Source organism: Pristiophorus japonicus, chromosome 12 (genome assembly GCF_044704955.1).
Source record: "Pristiophorus japonicus isolate sPriJap1 chromosome 12, sPriJap1.hap1, whole genome shotgun sequence".
NCBI lineage: Eukaryota > Metazoa > Chordata > Chondrichthyes > Pristiophoridae > Pristiophorus > Pristiophorus japonicus.
In genome coordinates this window covers 55662347-55681687 of record NC_091988.1, presented here as the reverse complement: position 1 = coordinate 55681687, position 19341 = coordinate 55662347, and the positions used below count along the sequence as shown (strand labels likewise).

The following is a 19341-nucleotide window of genomic DNA, read 5'->3' as shown; positions in this document are numbered from 1 at the left end:
GACCATGTACAGTAGACATCTCAAGTCGCTGGGGAAATGTCTCCGTAAGATCCTACAAATTCCCTGGGAGGACAGACGCACAAACATTAGTGTCCTCATCCAGGCCAACATCCCCAGCATTGAAGCACTGACCACACTTGATCAGCTCCGCTGGGCAGGCCACATAGTTTGCATGCCAGATACGAGACTCCCAAAGCAAGCACTCTACTCAGAACTCGTCCACGGCAAATGAGCCAAAGGTTGGCAGAAGAAATGTTACAAGGACACCCTCAAAGCCTCTCTGATAAAGTGCGACATCCCCACTGACACCTGGGAGTCCCTGGCCAAAGACCGCCCTTAGTGGAGGAAGTGCATCCGGGAGGGTGCTGAGCTCCTCGAGTATCCTCACTGATAACATGCTGAAATCAAGCGCAGGCAGCGGAAGGAGCGTGTGGCAAACCAGTCTTCCCACCCACCCTTCCTCTCAACCACTGTCTGTTCCACCTGTGACAGAGAATGTGTCCCACCTGTGACAGAGAATGTGCTTCTCGTATTGGACTGACTATACAGCCACCTAAGAACTCATGCTAAGTGTGGAAGCAAGTCTTCCTCGATTCTGATGGCCTATGATGATGATGATGATGATGATGATGATGATGAGACTGTGGTGAGTTATGAGGATAGATATTCAGTACCCATGTCTAATGAAAAGAAGCCAATGGATCTATGAAGTTGGAGACACTGTACCAAATCCCAAGGACGGTGTCGTATGCGTAGCCATGTAAAGGGACTGTGATCTCCGAAAGTCTGAGTTGTAAGGTCTTACTTGTATCTGCATCAAAAATGATCAAAGTTATGTAAATAGTTAATGCTTTTTCGTATCAACTGTAAAATAACAGTAAGGCTTCTGGCATGAAGGAAGAAACAGATGAGTTAGTTAGGGATGAGAGTGTGGGATAGGACATAAACTGCTACAGATTATATGCTTTGAGTTGGGATGGGCTGTGTGGGACAGTACAGTAAAAGGCAAGTTATGAGCTGTCACTTGGGGAGGATGTTGAGTTGGGCACGAGCTGTTAGTCACTGGAGGCCCAATGAAAGGGCCAAACAGATGTTAGAGAGAGTCAATATAGTACAAGGTAGAGCACCAATCATAATTTAGGGATAACAAATTAAAAGATGAGGTGGAAATAATTTTGGGAATAAGAGCTGTTAGATAGAAAGCATACAGATGGGATGGGAGCTGACAGCTGAGGGAATGGATCATGTAGGGTATCCCCTCACAGCTCACGACACAGTAAAATTCAGGCAAATTACGGGCACCAATAAGGCAACTAATGCAGCTCTCCTGTTAGAACCCTACCAATTTCCCTCCACAGATAGTCCTTGAGGAGGGGGGAGACAATTGATAGGGTGGGCCAGCAGCAGCCCACAGTTGTTTTGCGGAGCTAGTAACACTCCTCCTCCTTCCGACTCCATAAGAAACTACAACCCTGAACGTTTTGGGGCGTATTTTGAGCAGCCTTTAAGGACCATTGGTTAGGCTGCACAAGACCCAAAAATACTAGTCCGAGTTTGCAAGCTCGGTCTGAAATGGGCACAGGAGCCTCAAGTCAATATTGAAATGAGGCCTACGTTCTTTTACAGGCAGTCAATTGAGCCGCCCAAAAAAAACCCCAACCAATTTAGCAGTGGTCTGAGTGCCCGTACAGATTGGATGCAGGCCTCTGCACTGCAAATTGGTTATCATTGCGACCATTTTAGGACCATAAAAGGGGCGTCACGATGTTGCATTTACATCCTGCAATATATTTGCTTCATGGGTTCTTTGCTAAAGAATTCATAGCAACACATTGCTATTAACAGTTGGTTTATTAACAATGGTTTATCACACACTACACTACACATACTCACAGGTGCATACAGTGCAGGCCCCAATGTCTGCTCCAGGGCAAACACCCAGGGCCCGAGTTTGGTGAAACCTAAGTTCTGCCCAAGTACCGTCCAAAGAATCACTAAGATCCTGACAGTACTTTGGGCAGAAGGTTCATGAAAAAATGTGAGAAAGACCGCCCAGCGGCAAAAATGGGCCTTGCACACCAATTCTGGCAGGCGGCAGCTCCTATTCTGGCCGGCAAATGCAATCCTGAGCAAAGTACCGCCGAGGATAGAGTCTGACCCAGGCAGGGGGGAAACTGATAAAATAAAAAGTTTTCAGAGCAATTAAAAAAATCACCATGGGCTAGATTTTCCACTTTTGTGCATATCGCCCCAAAATGGGCGTTATTTCCGGCGTGGGCGCAAAAAATTGTTTTTCAGATCACTGGCTTCTCGCCCATTCTCAAAGCAGCTAGTCTCCATTTTTGAAATTGGCCGTTAGCGTTAAATGTCTCTGACCTTCTGCGTAAAGTGTCGCCATCCTTAGCAACAGCATGGCAAGGCTCAATTCCCGCGACTCAGGAGGTCAAGGGTCATCATGACATGCGCAGAAGAGGAGACAGAGAGAGAGGGAGATGAGAGGGACTGAAGGCTTGTGTGGCTGTGGTGTGTGCTTGAATGGCTGCTGTGGGAGGCACGAGGGAGGTTCACCAGCAGCAAAAAGCCTACTAAGCACCAAGAACATAGTTGGCATCGAGTTTTTGTCCAACAAATAAGATATAACATGGAAGAGATGGTGGAGGCCCTGGAGCTGGTAGCCAGGAACACTGGTGGCAGAGGGCTCCCAGTGGTCCCAGAGCGCGGCACTGCACCCCAAGATGCCGCACCCCCATTGCCAACCACACATGAGAGCCAACTGCAACATCTTGCTTCTGGCTCGCAGTACATTCCCACCTCTGGACCGTACTCTCCTATATCCGTCCAAGCAGCGTTTCGGCCGTCATCCCCCCCCCCCCCCCCCAAATAAAGGATCGCCTGAGGAGCTCCTCGGCCAGGCGGCTTGGAGTCAGGAGGGGAAGGGGAAGGGGTAGAGATGGGGAGGAGAAGTGGGGGAGGTTTTTACAGAAATACTGATAATTTCAGACTAATGTTCGGTTTAAATGTTTTTTATTTAACAAAACCTTGTTGCGCATTGGCTCAGATAGCTGCACCATTACACACTGGTGATTCCTTTACATCAAAGGGTATTATGACACTTAACTTGAATCAACTTAAACTTTAACTGTCACCAAGGTGATGCTCACCATTGATGTATGACCTGCACACCCAGCAGTGTGTCAGCCTTGTAATTAACACCAACGTTCTTTCAGGCAAAGCGATCATTGATGAGCTCCTGATGTAAGGCTCTCGCAGCTATCACACCACTTTCATGCGGTCTATAGGCGGGTGGGGGCATGGCTTCAGCGTCAGCCTGATTTTGTGGGCCGATGTCAGAGTCTGCCTCCTTGTCCTCCTCTTCCTCTCTCTGGTGAGGTGGACTGTCAGACTCATCAGGCAATTCTTGTCCCCTCCTGATAGCCAAGTTGTGCTGCATGGAGCACACCACCCCGAATTGAGCTACCTTCTCAGGGTGGTATTGGAGCTCGCCTCCTGAGTGGTCCAGGCATCTAAAGTGCTGCTTAAGCACTCCAATGATTTTCTCCACGATATTGTGAGTGGCTCTGTGGCTCTCAATGTATCGCCTCTCAATATCTGTGTGGGTGTCATGCGGGGGGGGGGGTCATCAGCCAAGTGGCAAGGTCACATCCTTTGTCACCAAGCATCCAGCATTGACCTTGTGGCTGATGGTTAGATACAGTGCTATCATGCAGGATGTGAGCGTCATTGATGCTGCCCGGAAATTGAGCATTCACTGCCATTACAAGTTGGACATTCAGGGAATGGAAACCCTTGCGGTTCCTGAAAACTTCTGCATCCTGAAAAGTGCCCGCATTGCGATGTGCATACAGTCTATTGCTCCATGCACTTTTGGGAAGTTTGGAATTCTGGAGAATCCTAGAGCCCTCTCACTCTGTGCCTCTCTGGTCATAGGGAAGCTGATCAAGTCCCTCCTGCATGCGTACAGGGCTTCAGTCACCTGTCTAATGCAGCAATGTGTGGCGTGCTGAGACAGTCCGCAAATGTTGCCAGCTGTGGCCTGAAAAGAAGCCGATGCGTAGAACGACTGTGCCGCGGTGACTTTGACCTCGACAGACAGTGCAGTACTGCTGGTGCTGGCAGGCTGCAGATCTGCCCTTATCAGCTGGCATACCTCAGTGATAACCTCTTTGTGGAAGCGCAGTCTCCGAAGGCAGGTGGTGTCGGGCAAGTCGAGGTAAGACTGCTTCTCCCTGTACTTGCGGGGAGTGTAACGTCTGGGATTCTTCATCAGTCTGGCACGTCTTACATTGGGTACATAATGCTGTGATCGGGGCCCAGGAGAGGCGTGAGTTTGGGGCCCAGAAGAGGTGAGGGCTCAGGGGCAGCACGGGCCAGCCCACACTGCGATATGTGTGCGCACTAGGTCTGTGCAGCAGAGCTGGTCTCCAGTCGTCTTGGTTAATCCTTGCTACTGGACCAAGACCTAGCTCTGTCAAGCCCGTGTGGTGGCTGGTGTGCAACGGTCACTACACATTATAAAAATCCACGCACGATAAAAATCTTCCATCCTTCAAGATTTAGTTCGGACCTGGAATTTTAGGTCCTTCATTGAAACACCTGTGAACTTTTTTACGTGGAAGCAAGTCATCCTCGATTCGAGGGACTGCCTATGATGATGATGAATGCTGTGGAGCGTACCTTCAGTGATCTCGAGTCTGATGCATGTAATTGGTCATCAAGCGAGAGTAAGAAAGAACAGGCCCCATTGCAATAGCTCTCGGTTTTCCATCGATTGGTCACAAACAATGAATGTCCTGATGAAGACACCTATTCAATTTTAATTGGTCAAAGTATAGTCCAGATGTTCACATCAACTCCATCAACCTCCAGAGTACATCCGAACTCCTCCGAGGTTGAAGCACAGCAGCCTTTTAAAGGATGCGACATGTGATGTAGAACATGGTGATTAGTTCCGGTTAGTTCCACTTTTTCTGAGCAGTTTTTTGGCCGAGCGATATTGTGGGCGATATGTGTGTGAGGTGGTGAAAGTAACGTTTGGCGATTTCATGGCAGCTAGTTTCGGTAAATATGCTCTTTACGACAAAGAAAATGTGGGCGGGCAGTATTATTGAATCTCGGCGTTAAATCAGAGCGGAAAGTAACGCTGGGCCATATTATGGGTGTTGATTTCGCCCATTCTGATGATTCCGCCCAAAAAAAGTGGGCGGGGGATATTATTTTTTTCCCAGCGTTAAGCACATGGGGAACGTAACGCTCGCCGATAAGTTTCCGAAAAATGCCTGTCAGTTTCCATTTTGTGGCTAAATGGGCAATATTTGGCTGTTATACGTCCTTTCAGTGATAAAATGGGTGTTAAGTGGGTGTTTTAAGCAAAAAAAGTGGAAAATCTAGCCCCAAAAACTCTTCAGGGGACCCCAACTACCTAAATCCCTGCAAAAGAAATAAAGAAAAGTGGACTAACCTTTTTTTGAACCTCTTCATTGTTAGCCCTGCCTCCATACGGCAGTCTTTTCCCTGCTGGAGCGGAGGACTGCCCGGACCAATCTGAGAACGCAGCGGGCGGAGGACTCTTGTGGGCGGTCCACGCCGGTGCATGCCAGCGGATAGTACCCAATGGTCTTCTCTCCCCGCAGGCTTGAGGACCTGACCAAACTCGCTCGGAGGGGAGAGCGCCCAGAAAACATCAAGACCGCCGAAAAAACTTGGCGGAGGCGGATGGTAAGTCCACCAAACTCGGGCCCCCAATATGGCAGCTTGTGAAGCTACATTTCGGGACCATGCTGTTCCTTGGTGTATTGGAAACCAACCCCGTACAAATAAACCTTCAAAACCATAGGACACTCTTTCAAGTAGTTAAAAAAGGAATTTAAAGGATCTTTCAAAGCTTTAAGTAATTAAAGTGCATTAATCTTTGAAGAGCGAGAAATCAGAGGAGTGAATGAATATGTTATTGCATGACCCAATTATTGCATGTGGTTATTTGTTTCATTTTTGGATAGCTTTCAAACACATCTCACTTAGTTTAGCACAACAGGGAACTTGGGATGCAGGAAACAGAAGGTTCCCAGGCCAGAGGCTCAATGATTCCTTTGAATTTCTATCACTGGAACACAGCACAGATCCTCCCTGATGAATTACTCTCCAAATACAACTTTAATGCAATGAATATCAAAACCAAAGTCTGCCCACAGACACACAAAATTCATATTCTGATTACTGACATTTACATATTCCTTATAGGGGATGGGAGAATTGTGGAATCTGCTTTCTGGAGTTTACTGGTAGAATTGAAAAGGATAAAAAGTAGCATTCTAAAATTCTGTCACCATTTTGTAATTCTGCCTATGGGTGGCATCTTCCCCTTTGTTTTTAAGGGACAGATTTGTGCAAATTTGTGTCCTGGTGCAGAACAATCATTTCAATGGTCGGACAGTTCTGTGAGGAGCACGAGCCTCCAGGTCTGAATTTCCATAAGGAATTCTCTGCACACGAAGCTGAGCACCAATAGTGCAGGTCCATAAAATCACAGAATCGTACAGCACAGAAAGACGTCTGCGCCAGCTCTTTGAAAGAGCTATCCAATTAGTCCCACTCCTCTGCTCTTTCCCCATAGCCCTGCAAATCTTTCCTTTCCAAGTATTCATCCAATTCCATTTTGAATGTTGCTATTGAATGTGCTTCCACCGCCCTTCAGGCTGTGCATTCCATAACACAATAATTCGCTGCGTAAAAAAAATGTCTCTTCATCTCTCCTCTAGTTCTATTGCCAATTACCATAAATCTGTGTCGTCTGGTTACCAACTCTCCTGCCAGTGAAAACGGTTTCTCCGAATGTACTCTATCATAACCCCTCATAATTTTGAGCATCTCTTGTTAAATCTCCCCTTAACCTTCTCTACACAGGGCAGCGGCAGCAACTGAAAGCAGCGGCAGATTGTCGGGGGCCAGCATGTGCAGAGGCCGAAGGTAAAACAAAGAAGTAAAAATAAATCAAAGCATGACGTCACAGCCAAGCGGGTAAGTGATTGGCTGGTGGATTGATAAGTATTTAATCTTTTTCTTTTTCTTTTTCTTTCCTTATCAGTAGGTAACCTTTGACATTGTTGCCAAATTAAGTTAATTTAAGGGTTAAATCATGGCAGGAGAGCCCAGACACGTGTCATGCTCCTCATGTGCTATGTGTCCCTGACTGCGATGCGTGCGGGAAATGTGTCCAGCTGCAGCTCCTGACAGACTGCATTGCGGCACTGGAGCTGCGCATAGATTCACTCTGGCGCGTCTGCGACGTTGAGGATGTCGTGAATAGCACGTTTAGTGAGTTGATCACACCGCAGATAAAGGTTACTCAGGCAGATAGGGAATGGGTGACCATCAGGGAGAGCAGTGGAAGGAAGGTAGTGCAGGGGTCCCCGGCGATCATCTCCCTCCAAAATAGATACACCGTTTTGGGTACTGTTGGGGGACATCACTCATCAGGGGAAGGCAGCAGCAGCCATGTTCATGGCACCATGGGTGCTCTGCTGCACAGGAGGGCAGGAAAAAAAGAGTGGGAGAGCTATAGTGGTCGGGGATTCTATTGTAAGGGGAATAGATAGGCATTTTTCCGGCTACAATCAAGACTCCAGGATGGTATGTTGCCTCCCTGGTGCAAGGGTCAAGGATGTCTCGAGCGGTTGCAGGGCATTCTGGAGGGGGAGGGTGAACAGCCAGTTGTCGTGGTGCATATAGGTACCAACAATATAGGTAAAAAAATGGGATGAGGTCCTACAAGCTGAATTTAGGGAGCTAGGAGTTAAATTAAAAAGTAGGACCTCAAAGGTAGTAATCTCAGGATTGCTACCAGTGCCACGAGGTAGTCAGAGTAGAAATAGCAGGATAGCTCAGATAAATACGTGGCTTGAGGAGTGGTGCAAATGGAGGGATTCAAATTCCTGGGACATTGGAACCGGTTCTGGGGGAGGGGGGACCAGTACAAACCAGACGGTCTGCACCTGGGCAGCACCGGAACCAATGTCCTGGGGAGAGTGTTTGCTAGTGCTGTTGGGAAGGGTTTAAACTAATATGGCGGAGAATGGTAATCCAAGCAGGGAGACAGATGGAAGTAAAATGGGGGCAGAAGCAAAAGGTAGAAAGGAGTTAAGGAAAGTGGAGAGCAGAGAAATCAAAGGCAAAAATCAAAAAGGGCCACATTACATCATAATTCTAAAAGGACAAAGAGTGTTAAAAAAAACAAGCCTGAAGGCTCTGCGTCTCAATGTGAGGAGCATTCGTAATAAAGTGGATGAGTTAACTGTGCAGATAGCTGTTAACAGATATGATGTAATTAGGATTATGGAGACATGGTTCCAGGGTGACCAAGGCTGGAAACTCAACATCCAGGGGTATTCAATATTCAGGAAGGATAGACAGATTAATTAGCAATCTCATTGTGCGAGGCCCCTTGGGGAAGAGTGACCATAATATGGTGGAATTCTGCATTAGGATGGAGAATGAAACAGTAATTTCAGAGACCATGGTCCAGAACTTAAAGAAGGGTAACTTTGAAGGTATGAGGCGTGAATTGGCTAGGATAGATTGGCGAATGATACTTAGGGGGTTGACTGTGGATGGGCAATGGCAGACATTTAGAGACCGCATGGATGAATTACAACAATTGTACATTCCTGTCTGGCGTAAAAATAAAAAAGGGAAGGTGGCTCAACCGTGGCTATCAAGGGAAATCAGGGATAGTATTAAAGCCAAGGAAGTGGCATACAAATTGGCCAGAAATAGCAGCGAACCTGGGGACTGGGAGAAATTTAGAACTCAGCAGAGGAGGACAAAGGGTTTGATTAGGGCAGGGAAAATGGAGTACGAGAAGAAGCTTGCAGGGAACATTAAGGCGGATTGCAAAAGTTTCTATAGGTATGTAAAGAGAAAAAGGTTGGTGAAGACAAACGTAGGTCCCCTGCAGTCAGAATCAGGGGAAGTCATAACGGGGAACAAAGAAATGGCAGACCAATTGAACAAGTACTTTGGTTCGGTATTCACTAAGGAGGATACAAACAACCTTCCGGATATAAAAGGGGTCAGAGGGTCTAGTAAGGAGGGGGAACTGAGGGAAATCTTTATTAGTCGGGAAATTGTGTTGGGGAAATTGATGGGATTGAAGGCCGATAAATCCCCAGGGCCTGATGGACTGCATCCTAGAGTACTTAAGGAGGTGGCCTTGGAAATAGCGGATGCATTGACAGTCATTTTCCAACATTCCATTGACTCTGGATCAGTTCCTATGGAGTGGAGGGTAGCCAATGTAACCCCACTTTTTAAAAAAGGAGGGAGAGAGAAAACAGGGAATTATAGACCGGTCAGCCTGACCTCAGTAGTGGGTAAAATGATGGAATCAATTATTAAGGATGTCATAGCAGTGCATCTGGAAAATGGTGACATGATAGGTCCAAGTCAGCATGGATTTGTGAAAGGGAAATCATGCTTGACAAATCTTCTGGAATTTTTTGAGGATGTTTCCAGTAAAGTGGACAAAGGAGAACCAGTTGATGTGGTATATTTGGACTTTCAGAAGGCTTTCGACAAGGTCCCACACAAGAGATTAATGTGCAAAGTTAAAGCACATGGGATTGGGGGTAGTGTGCTGACGTGGATTGAGAACTGGTTGTCAGACAGGAAGCAAAGAGTAGGAGTAAACGGGTACTTTTCAGAATGGCAGGCAGTGACTAGTGGAGTGCCGCAAGGTTCTGTGCTGGGGCCCCAGCTGTTTACACTGTACATTAATGATTTAGACGAGGGGATTAAATGCAGTATCTCCAAATTTGCGGATGATACTAAGTTGGGTGGCAGTGTGAGCTGCGAGGAGGATGCTATTAGGCTGCAGAGTGACTTGGATAGGTTAGGTGAGTGGGCAAATGCATGGCAGATGAAGTATAATGTGGATAAATGTGAGGTTATCCACTTTGGTGGTAAAAACAGAGAGACAGACTATTATCTGAATGGTGACAGATTAGGAAAAGGGAAGGTGCAACGAGACCTGGGTGTCATGGTACATCAGTCATTGAAGGTTAGCATGCAGGTACAGCAGGCGGTTAAGAAAGCAAATGGCATGTTGGCCTTCATAGCGAGGGGATTTGAATACAGGGGCAGGGAGGTGTTGCTACAGTTGTACAGGGCCTTGGTGAGGCCACACCTGGAGTATTGTGTACAGTTTTGGTCTCCTAACTTGAGGAAGGACATTCTTGCTATTGAGGTAGTGCAGCGAAGGTTCACCAGACTGATTCCCGGGATGGCGGGACTGACCTATCAAGAAAGATTGGATCAACTGGGCTTGTATTCACTGGAGTTCAGAAGAATGAGAGGGGACCTCATAGAAACGTTTAAAATTCTGACAGGTTTAGACAGGTTAGATGCAGAAAGAATGTTCCCAATGTTGGGGAAGTCCAGAACCAGGGGTCACAGTCTGAGGATAAAGGGTAAGCCATTTAGGACCGAGATGAGGAGAAACTTCTTCACCCAGAGAGTGGTGAACCTGTGGAATTCTCTACCACAGAAAGTAGTTGAGGCCAATTCACTAAATATATTCAAAAGGGAGTTAGATGAAGTCCTTACTACTCGGGGGATCAAGGGTTATGGCGAGAAAGCAGGAAGGGGGTACTGAAGTTTCATGTTCAGCCATGAACTCATTGAATGGCGGTGCAGGCTAGAAGGGCTGAATGGCCTGCTCCTGCACCTATTTTCTATGTTTCTATGTTTCTAAAGGAAAAGGAGGTGGGGTAGCATTGCTGGTTAATGAGGAGATTACCACAATAGTAAGGAAGGACATTAGCTTGGATGATGTGGAATCTGTATGGGTAGAGCTGCGGAACACCAAAGGGCAGAAAACGCGAGTGGGAGTTGTGTACAGACCATCAAACAATAGTGAGGTTGGGGATGGCATCAAACAGGAAATTAGGGATGCATGCAATAAAGGTACAGCAGTTATCATGGGTGACTTTAATCTACATATAGATTGGGCTAACCAAACCGGTAGCAATACGGCGGAGGAGGATTTCCTGGAGTGTTTAAGGGATGGTTTTCTAGACCAATATGTCAAGGAACCAGCTAGAGAGCAGGCCATCCTAAACTGGGTCTTGTGTAATGAGAGAGGGCAATCTTGTTGTGCAAGGCCCCTTGAGGAAGAGTGACCATAATATGGTAGAATTCTTCATTAAGATGGAGAGTGACACAATTAATTTAGAGACTAGGGCCCTGAGCTTAAAGAAAGGTAACTTCAATGGTATGAGACATGAATTGGCTAGAATAGACTGGCAAATGACGGTGGATAGGTAATGGCAGACATTTAAAGATCACATGGCTGAACTTCAACAATTGTACATCCGTGTCTGGCGTAAAAATAAAACGGGGAAGGTGGCTCAACCGTGGCTAACAAGGGAAATTAGAGATAGTGTTAAATCCAAGGAAGAGGCATATAAATTGGCCAGAAAAAGCAACAAACCTGAGGACTGGGAGAAATTTAGAATTCACCAGAGATGGACAAAAGGTTTAATTAGGAGGGGGAAAATAGAGTATGAGAGTAAGCTTGCAGGGAACATTTAAACTGACTGCTTCTATAGGTATGTGAAGAGAAAGCGATTAGTGAAGACAAATGTAGGTCACCTGCAGTCAGAATCAGGTGAATTTATAATGGGGAACAAAGAAATGGCAGACCAATTAAACAAATACTTTGGTTCTGCCATCACTAAGGAAGACACAAATAACCTTCCGGAAATATTAGGGACCGAGGGTCTAGCGAGAAGGAGGAACTGAAGGAAATCCTTATTAGGCGTGAAATTGTGTTAGGGAAATTGATGGGATTGAAGGCTGATAAATCCGCAGGGCATGATAGTCTGCATCCCAGAGTACTTAAGGAAGTGGCCCTAGAAATAGTGGATGCATTGGTGATCATTTTCCAAAATGTTATACACTCTGGATCAGTTCCTATGGATTGGAGGGTAGCTAATGTAACTCCACTTTTTAAAAAAGGGGGGAGAGAGAACAAAGGGAAGTTAGCCGGACAGCGGTAGTGGGGAAAATGTTGGAATCAATTATTAAAGATGAAATAGCAGCGCATTTGGAAAGCTGTGACAGGATTGGTCCAAGTCAGCATGGATTTATGAAAGGAAAATCAAGCTTGATAAATCTTCTAGAATTCTTTGAGGATGTAACTAGTAGAGTGGAGAAGGGAGAACCAGGGGATGTGGTGTATTTGGACTTTCAAAAGGCTTTTGACAAGGTCCCACACAAGAGATTGGTGTGCAAAATTAAGGCACATGGTATTGGGGGTAATTTATTGATGTGGATAGAGAACTGGTTGGCAGACAGGAAGCAAAGAGTAGGAATAAACAGGTCCTTTTCAGAATGGCAAGCAGTGATTAGTGGGGTACCGCAAGGTTCACATTTCCCATCTGCAAATCCTGCCCTTTTCATACCAGCAGCGTCTGAGCACCCATGGCACCGAGCGGAGCGGATTGAGCAGCTGCAGCACAGCTCCTGCAGGGAGCCGGACTGGGCCATGTGATCAACTCGCATCAAGATCTGACAGAGTCACTCGATTCATTAGGACCTGAATATCTGTGGCATTTCAAAGTAGGAGAAATGTTTGTCTGTTCTGTCTGTGGGAAAAGATTTCAAACATCAGTGTGACTAGAGAAGCACCGAGACACACACACTTGGGTGTGAGTGTTCCAGTGCACTGACTGTGAAAAGAGCTTTAACCAGTTACACAGCCTGAAAAACATCTCACCATTCACAGCGGGGAGAAACCGTACACGTATTGTGTGTGTGGATGAGGCTTCAACTGATCATCCAATCTGGAGAGACACAAGGATACCTGCACCATGGAGAATCCATGAAAATGTGGAGACTGTGGGAAGGGATTCAATTACCCATCTGAGCTGGAAACTCATCGACGCAGTCACACTGGGGAGAGGCCGTTCACCTGCCCCGTGTGTGGGAAGGGATTCACTCAGTCACCAACCTGCTGAGACACCAGCAAGTTCACACTGGGGAGAGACAGTTCACCTGCTCTGAGTGTGGGAAGGGATTCACTCGATCATCCAACCTGCTGACATACCAGCGAGTTCACAAGTGACTGCAGGGTTTGGATTCTTCAGTTGTTGCTGCTGTTATTCACATCCTAATGAACTGTGTTCATTCTTTAAGTTGCCATTTGTTTCTGCTGATAATAACCCTTCAACTAGGCTGGAGTTTAATATTTTGATATTTCAAATAACAGTGTTGATATTTGATGTCTCCAAGATAAGAGGAGACTAATTGATGTCCTGTTTCTGACTGCTCCATTTTTGATCGGGGCAGAGGAGCAGTGAGAGTTTGGGGCCCAGTAGCGTCATGATCTGGGCCCAGGAGAGGGGAAGGTTCGGGATCTAGGAGGAGAGGGCCCAGGGGCAACACTGCGATCTATGGATAGTAGGAGTATGTGTGCGCACTAGGTCCATGCAACAGAGCTTAGTCTCCAGTCGTCTTGGTTAACCCTTGCCACTGGATCAAGACCTAGCTCTGTCAAGCCCGTGTGGTGGCTGGTGTGCAACGGCCACCCCACATTAAAAGAATCCATGCACAGGCATCTTACACCTTTCAGTATGTAGTTCGGGATCGAGATTGTCAGGTCCCTCATTGAAACACCTGTGAACTCATCCTTTTGTGGTGTGGAAGCAGGTCATCCTCGATACGTGGGACTGCCTAATACTATACTGCCTAATATTACCACAAGGTTCAGTGCTGGGCCCCCAGCTATTATTAATGAGTTTGAATGAAGGAATTGAATGTAATATCTCCAAGTTTGCAGATGACACTAAGCTGGGTGGCAGTGTGAGCTGTGAGGAGGATGCTAAGAGGCTGCAGGGTGACTTTGACAGGTTAGGTGAGTGGGCAAATGCATGGCAGATGCAGTATAATGTGGATAAATGTGAGGTTATCCACTTTGGTGGCAAAAACAGGGAGGCAGAATATTATCTGAATGGTGACAGATTAGGAAAGGGGGAGGTGCAATGAGACCTGGGTGTCATGGTACATCAGTCATTGAAAGTTAGCATGCAGGTACAGCAGGCGGTGAAGAAGGCAAATGGCATGTTCTCCTTCATAGCTAGGGGATTTGAGTATAGGAGCAGGGAGGTCTTACTGCAGTTGTACAGGGCCTTAGTGAGGCCACACCTTGAATATTGTGTACAGTTTTGGTCTCCTAATCTGAGGAAGAACATTCTTGCTATTGAGGGAGTGCAGCGAAGGTTCACCAGACTGATTCCCGGGATGGCAGGACTGACATATGAAGAAAGACTGGATCGACTAGGCTTATATTCACTGGAATTTAGAAGAATGAGAGGGGATCTCATAGAAGCATATAAAATTCTGACTGGATAGGACAGGTTAGATGCATGAAGAATGTTCCCGATGTTGGGGAAGTCCAGAACCAGGGGTCACAATCTAAGGATAAGGGGTAAGCCATTTAGGACCGAGATGGGGAAAAATCTCTTCACTCAGAGATTTGTGAACCTGTGGAATTCTCTACCACAGAAAGTTGTTGAGGCCAGTTCGTTAGATATATTCAAAAGAGAGTTAGATGTGGCCCTAATGGCTAAAGGGATCAAAGGGTATGGAGAGAATGCAGGAATGGGGTACTGAAGTTGCATGATCAGCCATGATCATATTGAATGGTGGTGCAGGCTTGAAGAGCCGAATGGCCTTCTCCTCACCTATTTTCTATGTTTCTATATCTCCACTCTAAGGAGAACAATCCCAGCTTCTCTAGTTTCTCCACATAACTGAAGTCCTTTATTCTGGTACCATTCTAGTAAATCTACCTTTTGTTTAAAACTATCAAATTGTTACAAACCCAATGTCATCGAAACAGGAGTAGGCCATTCTGCCCCTCAACCTGTTCTTCCATTCAATTAAATCATGGCTGATCGATATCTCAACTCCATTTACCCGTCATGGTCCCATATCCCTTAATAGCCTTACCTAACAAAAATCTATCAATCACAGTTTTGAAGTTTTCAATTGACCGAGCCTCAACAGGTTTTTGGGGACGAGAGTTCCAGATTTCCACTACCCTTTGTGTGAAGAAGTGCTTCCTGACATCACACATAAACGGCCTAGCTTTAATTTTAAGGTTATGAGCAATGTCATGATCATTATCATAGGCAGTCCCTCGGAATTGAAGAAGACCCATTCTAAAAATGAGTTCTTAGGTGGTTAAACAGTCCAATACGAGAACCACAGTCCCTGTCACAGGTGGGTCAGATGGTCGTTGAGGGAAAGAGTGGGTGGGACTAGTTTTCCGCACACTCTTTCCGCTGCCTGCGCTTGATCACTGCGTGCTCTCGGCGATGAGACATGAGATACTCAGCGCCTTCCCGGATGCACTTCCTCCACTTGGGGGGAGTCTTTGGCCAGGAACTCCCAGGTGTTAGTGGGGATGTTGCATCTTATCAGGGAGGCTTTGAGATGTCCTTGTAACGTTTCCGCTGCCCACCTCTGGCTCGTTTGCCGTGAAGGAGCTCCGAGTAGAGCCCTTGCTTTGGAAGTCTCATGTCTGGCATGCGAGCAATGTGGCCTGTCCAGCGGAGCTGATCGAGTGTGGTTAGTGCTTCAATGTTGGGGATGTTGGCTTGGTCGAGGATGCTAATGTTGGTGCGTCTGTCCTCCCAGGGGATTTGCAGGATCTTGCGAAGACATCGTTGGTGATATTTCTCCAGCGACTTGAGGTGTCTACTGTACATGGTCCACGTCTCTGAGCCATACAGGAGGGCGGGTATTACTACAGTCCTGTAGACCATGAGTGTTATGTCACAAATAAAGCAATGTGACCAAGTCCTGTAGACTTAAGTTAGTGTGACCTTAGTCTCTTTATCTTGACTCCAGAGTGCCGGCACAGCATGGAAGGCCTGCTTATATAGAGTGCTCCCAAGGGATGCTGGGATCCCTTGGGACTCCATCAGATGCACCCTCTGGTGGTGGTAGAATGCTGGTTACAAGATGTTGCATACATAACAATGAGCTTGGTGGCAGATTTGAGGGCCTGGTCTTCGAACACACTTTTCCTCTGGTGGCCGAAGGCTGCACTGGCATACTGGAGGCAGTGTTGAATCTCATCGTCAATGTCTGCTCTTGTTGATAAGAGGCTCCCGAGGTATTGGAAATGTTGTTCAGGGCCGCGCCGTGGATCTTGATGACTGGGGGGCAGTGCTGTGCGGCAGGGACAGGTTGGTGGAGGAGCTTTGTCTTACGGATGTTTAATGTAAGGTTTTGTGTAAGATATTAGAGTAATGTCATGAGCAAGGCTACTGATTCATAGGGCTAAATAGCTGAGATTTTCCAGCCCAGCAGCAATGACTAATTGGGCGAAGTTTCCAGGGTCAGACTAATTTTTAGGTGGTCACTCTCCCTGTCCTTCGGGAGCTTGCTGCTGTGGGGGTGGTGGGGGTTTGGGATACGGCTGGGAAAAAGCTGCTGCAGGAGCAGGATATTAGCAGTAGCTTAAATGGGCATGTAACCTCAAAGAATGAGAACATTTTGGTGCCTCTGGTAATGTCTGATTGAGCTCCACTTGATCAATTTCAGTTAATGTGACCATTTAAATGTTGAATCATGTAATGCTTCTGGTAGCAATGCCGGACACCCATTCTGTTCTGATTGCCCTCATGTTCAGTGTTGTAATTTTGTAACGCTAGAAGTTGTGGCGTATGATCTTACTCTGTTTATGGCATCACTCTGTTGCCTCATTTGAATATGCCTGTAAAACTGGAGGGGCTCTCCTCCATCCCTCGCTACTTCCTTCTGGAAATGCACAAACCGCAAAAATGGGTGGGAAGGGTATGGTAGCATAATGGTTATGTTACCGGACTAGTAATCCAGAGGCCCAGGCTAATAATCCGGTGACATGAGTTCCAATCCCACCACGACAGCTGAGGGAATTAAATTCAGTTTATTAAATAAATCTGTTATTAAAAAGCTAGTATCAGTAATGGTGACTACCGGATTGTTGGAAAAACCCAACTGATTCACTGATGTCCTTTAGGGAAGGAAATCTGCTGCCCTTACCCAGTCTGGCCTGTATGTGACACTAGACCCACAGCAATGTGGTTGACTCTTAACTGCCCTCTGAAATGGCGCAGCAAGTCGCTCAGTTGTACCAAACCGGTACAACAAAGTCAGCACTGTGGGAGTACATTCACCACATGGACTCCAGCGGTTCAAGAAGGTGACTCACCACTGTAGTGTCTCTGCACTGTATTATAAAGTCACTCAAGGCATATACTGCAGACAAGGTCACTCATGACCTGCACCTTTATTCCCAGAACCAAGGAGTGCTGAGCCTGCGTGGAACCTCCTTTTAAGTACCTGGCTGACCAGGTGAGGAGTGTCTCCCACAAGTTCACCCCGTGTGGTCAAGGTGTGTATTTCACAGTTGTATACAGTGCACAGTGTTGTTACATATTGGTTACAGTTATGTGAAGGTTGCAAACATGACACCACCTTCTCAAGGGCAATTAGGGATGGGTAATAAATACTGGCCTTGCCAGCGACATCCACATCCTGTGAATGAATAAATGAAAAAAAAAACCTGGCATAATAGATCACTGCCTAATTTCTCACTGCTGCTCACTCCTGTCCTACCACCAAACTCATGGTGCAGAATAGGAAATTCTTGTCTTATTAGACAAGTTAATTTTATTCCCTAAGATTCTGAGAATTTTTATCATTGTTTTGAGGATCAAACACTGCGATTTCCTCCATTTTCCCACCAAAACCGTCAATCAATGCTCTTACCCATCACCTTTCACAGTCAACTGGTACCATGACAACCATCAGCTGCCAACAATTAGTCCATTAGCCACTTATTTCAGCTGCAAACGCTCCAACTTCGTCTAAACCTAAAATGAAAGATTAAAGAGCCTGCAGCCAGTATTCTAATCCAAGGACAGATTTTTGTATTTTCAGTATTCTGTCTCGGGCTAGGTAAAATAGTGTGGATTAACGGAACAATCTTCTTCCTTTCTTATGGTAATGTTATCCTCATGGAGTAGTGGGACTTGTGTTGGGATACTTTGCTGCTAACACGATGATTGTCTGAGCCATTGACAACCCTGGTCATGTTGGTCACCTGCCTGCTCTCTGACAACAAGAAAATTGTGCATGTGGGTGGGGACATGGTGCAACATGTGGGCAGGGATGGGACAGGGAATTCAGTAAAAGATCAGGAAAATAATTTTGACGAACAAGTATAAACAGGCGGTCTGATGGGTAACTGTGTAATTCTGTGACTACTCTCCACAGCTCTGACCAGTTGAAAAGACTTAATCTTACCTGCCATCCCGGTCCCAGTCATAGACATCCACCTTCACTGTTCTAAAGAGGAAAGGCAAAAAAGACAGGTTGAAGTCAGCAAAAATATTGACACAGATCCAGCTGTCTTCCCTATGGGTTTTATAAAAAGAGCTATTTAATCCTCATTACAAGGGACTGCCTATGATGATGATGATGATGTATTTAAAACCAATACATTCCCTGAAGCAGAAACAAAGAGGGTTGGATTTTGTGGCAGAAGTAACAGTGAGGCTAACAGCGCTCAAGGATATTTATATGGAAATCGGACAGCAACTTCTGGTGACTGTACATGTGCAATTAAATACAGAAATCAAGACGTTTATGTCTGAGATGCCCTGCTCTGCCAGAAATGCAGTAAGAGCAGAAAACTTCATTTTCTCACTGCATTTTAATTGATATTAGTTCTGAGTGCATTGCCCCTTTAATTCATAGCCCTTTTAATTGTCCACAATTCCTTGCAAGCTCCACAGACTCGCTCCCAGAGGCTGTGCGCAGCTCGAACGTCACTACTGGACAAGAAATTCGCCTCGGAGATCTCCACTAACGCCAACAAGAAGCCAATGCACGGGAGGTTAGCGCTGTGCCAACAATCTCATCCCTCCCCAGACAAATTTAATCTCCTTAGTGTTGTGGCGATTTTCAGCGGCCGTTAACTACAGTTGCCGGCAATTTTTGAGGCGAACACGAAATTCTCGCCCTCTTACCATGTTCATACAGGACCCAGATGCCCTGTAGAGGGCGGTGTACATTTTGGATGGTTGACTGACAGGAATTTCCAGTGCAAAAGCCCACAGAATGACTAAGGCAAGTGCAAGTGTAGCAAACAACTTCACTGCTAACCACAAAATCTAGCCCATTGACAATTATGATTTTTAAGACTCTATCCAATCTAATGGGTGGAAATAATTCCTTAATCTCAAATACCCTTCTTCCATAGAACAATAGAGG

General features: G+C 46.2%; 1 protein-coding gene across 1 annotated transcript in view; it reads right to left on the bottom strand.

Annotated features, from left to right (window-relative positions):
• Positions 1-19341, bottom strand: part of LOC139276919 (copine-9-like) — a 615931-nt gene that overhangs the window by 129278 nt on the left and 467312 nt on the right. The window contains exon 10 of the mRNA XM_070894913.1: positions 18373-18414. Coding sequence (XP_070751014.1) covers positions 18373-18414 — 42 coding nt within the window. The remainder of the gene's footprint in view (positions 1-18372; positions 18415-19341) is intronic.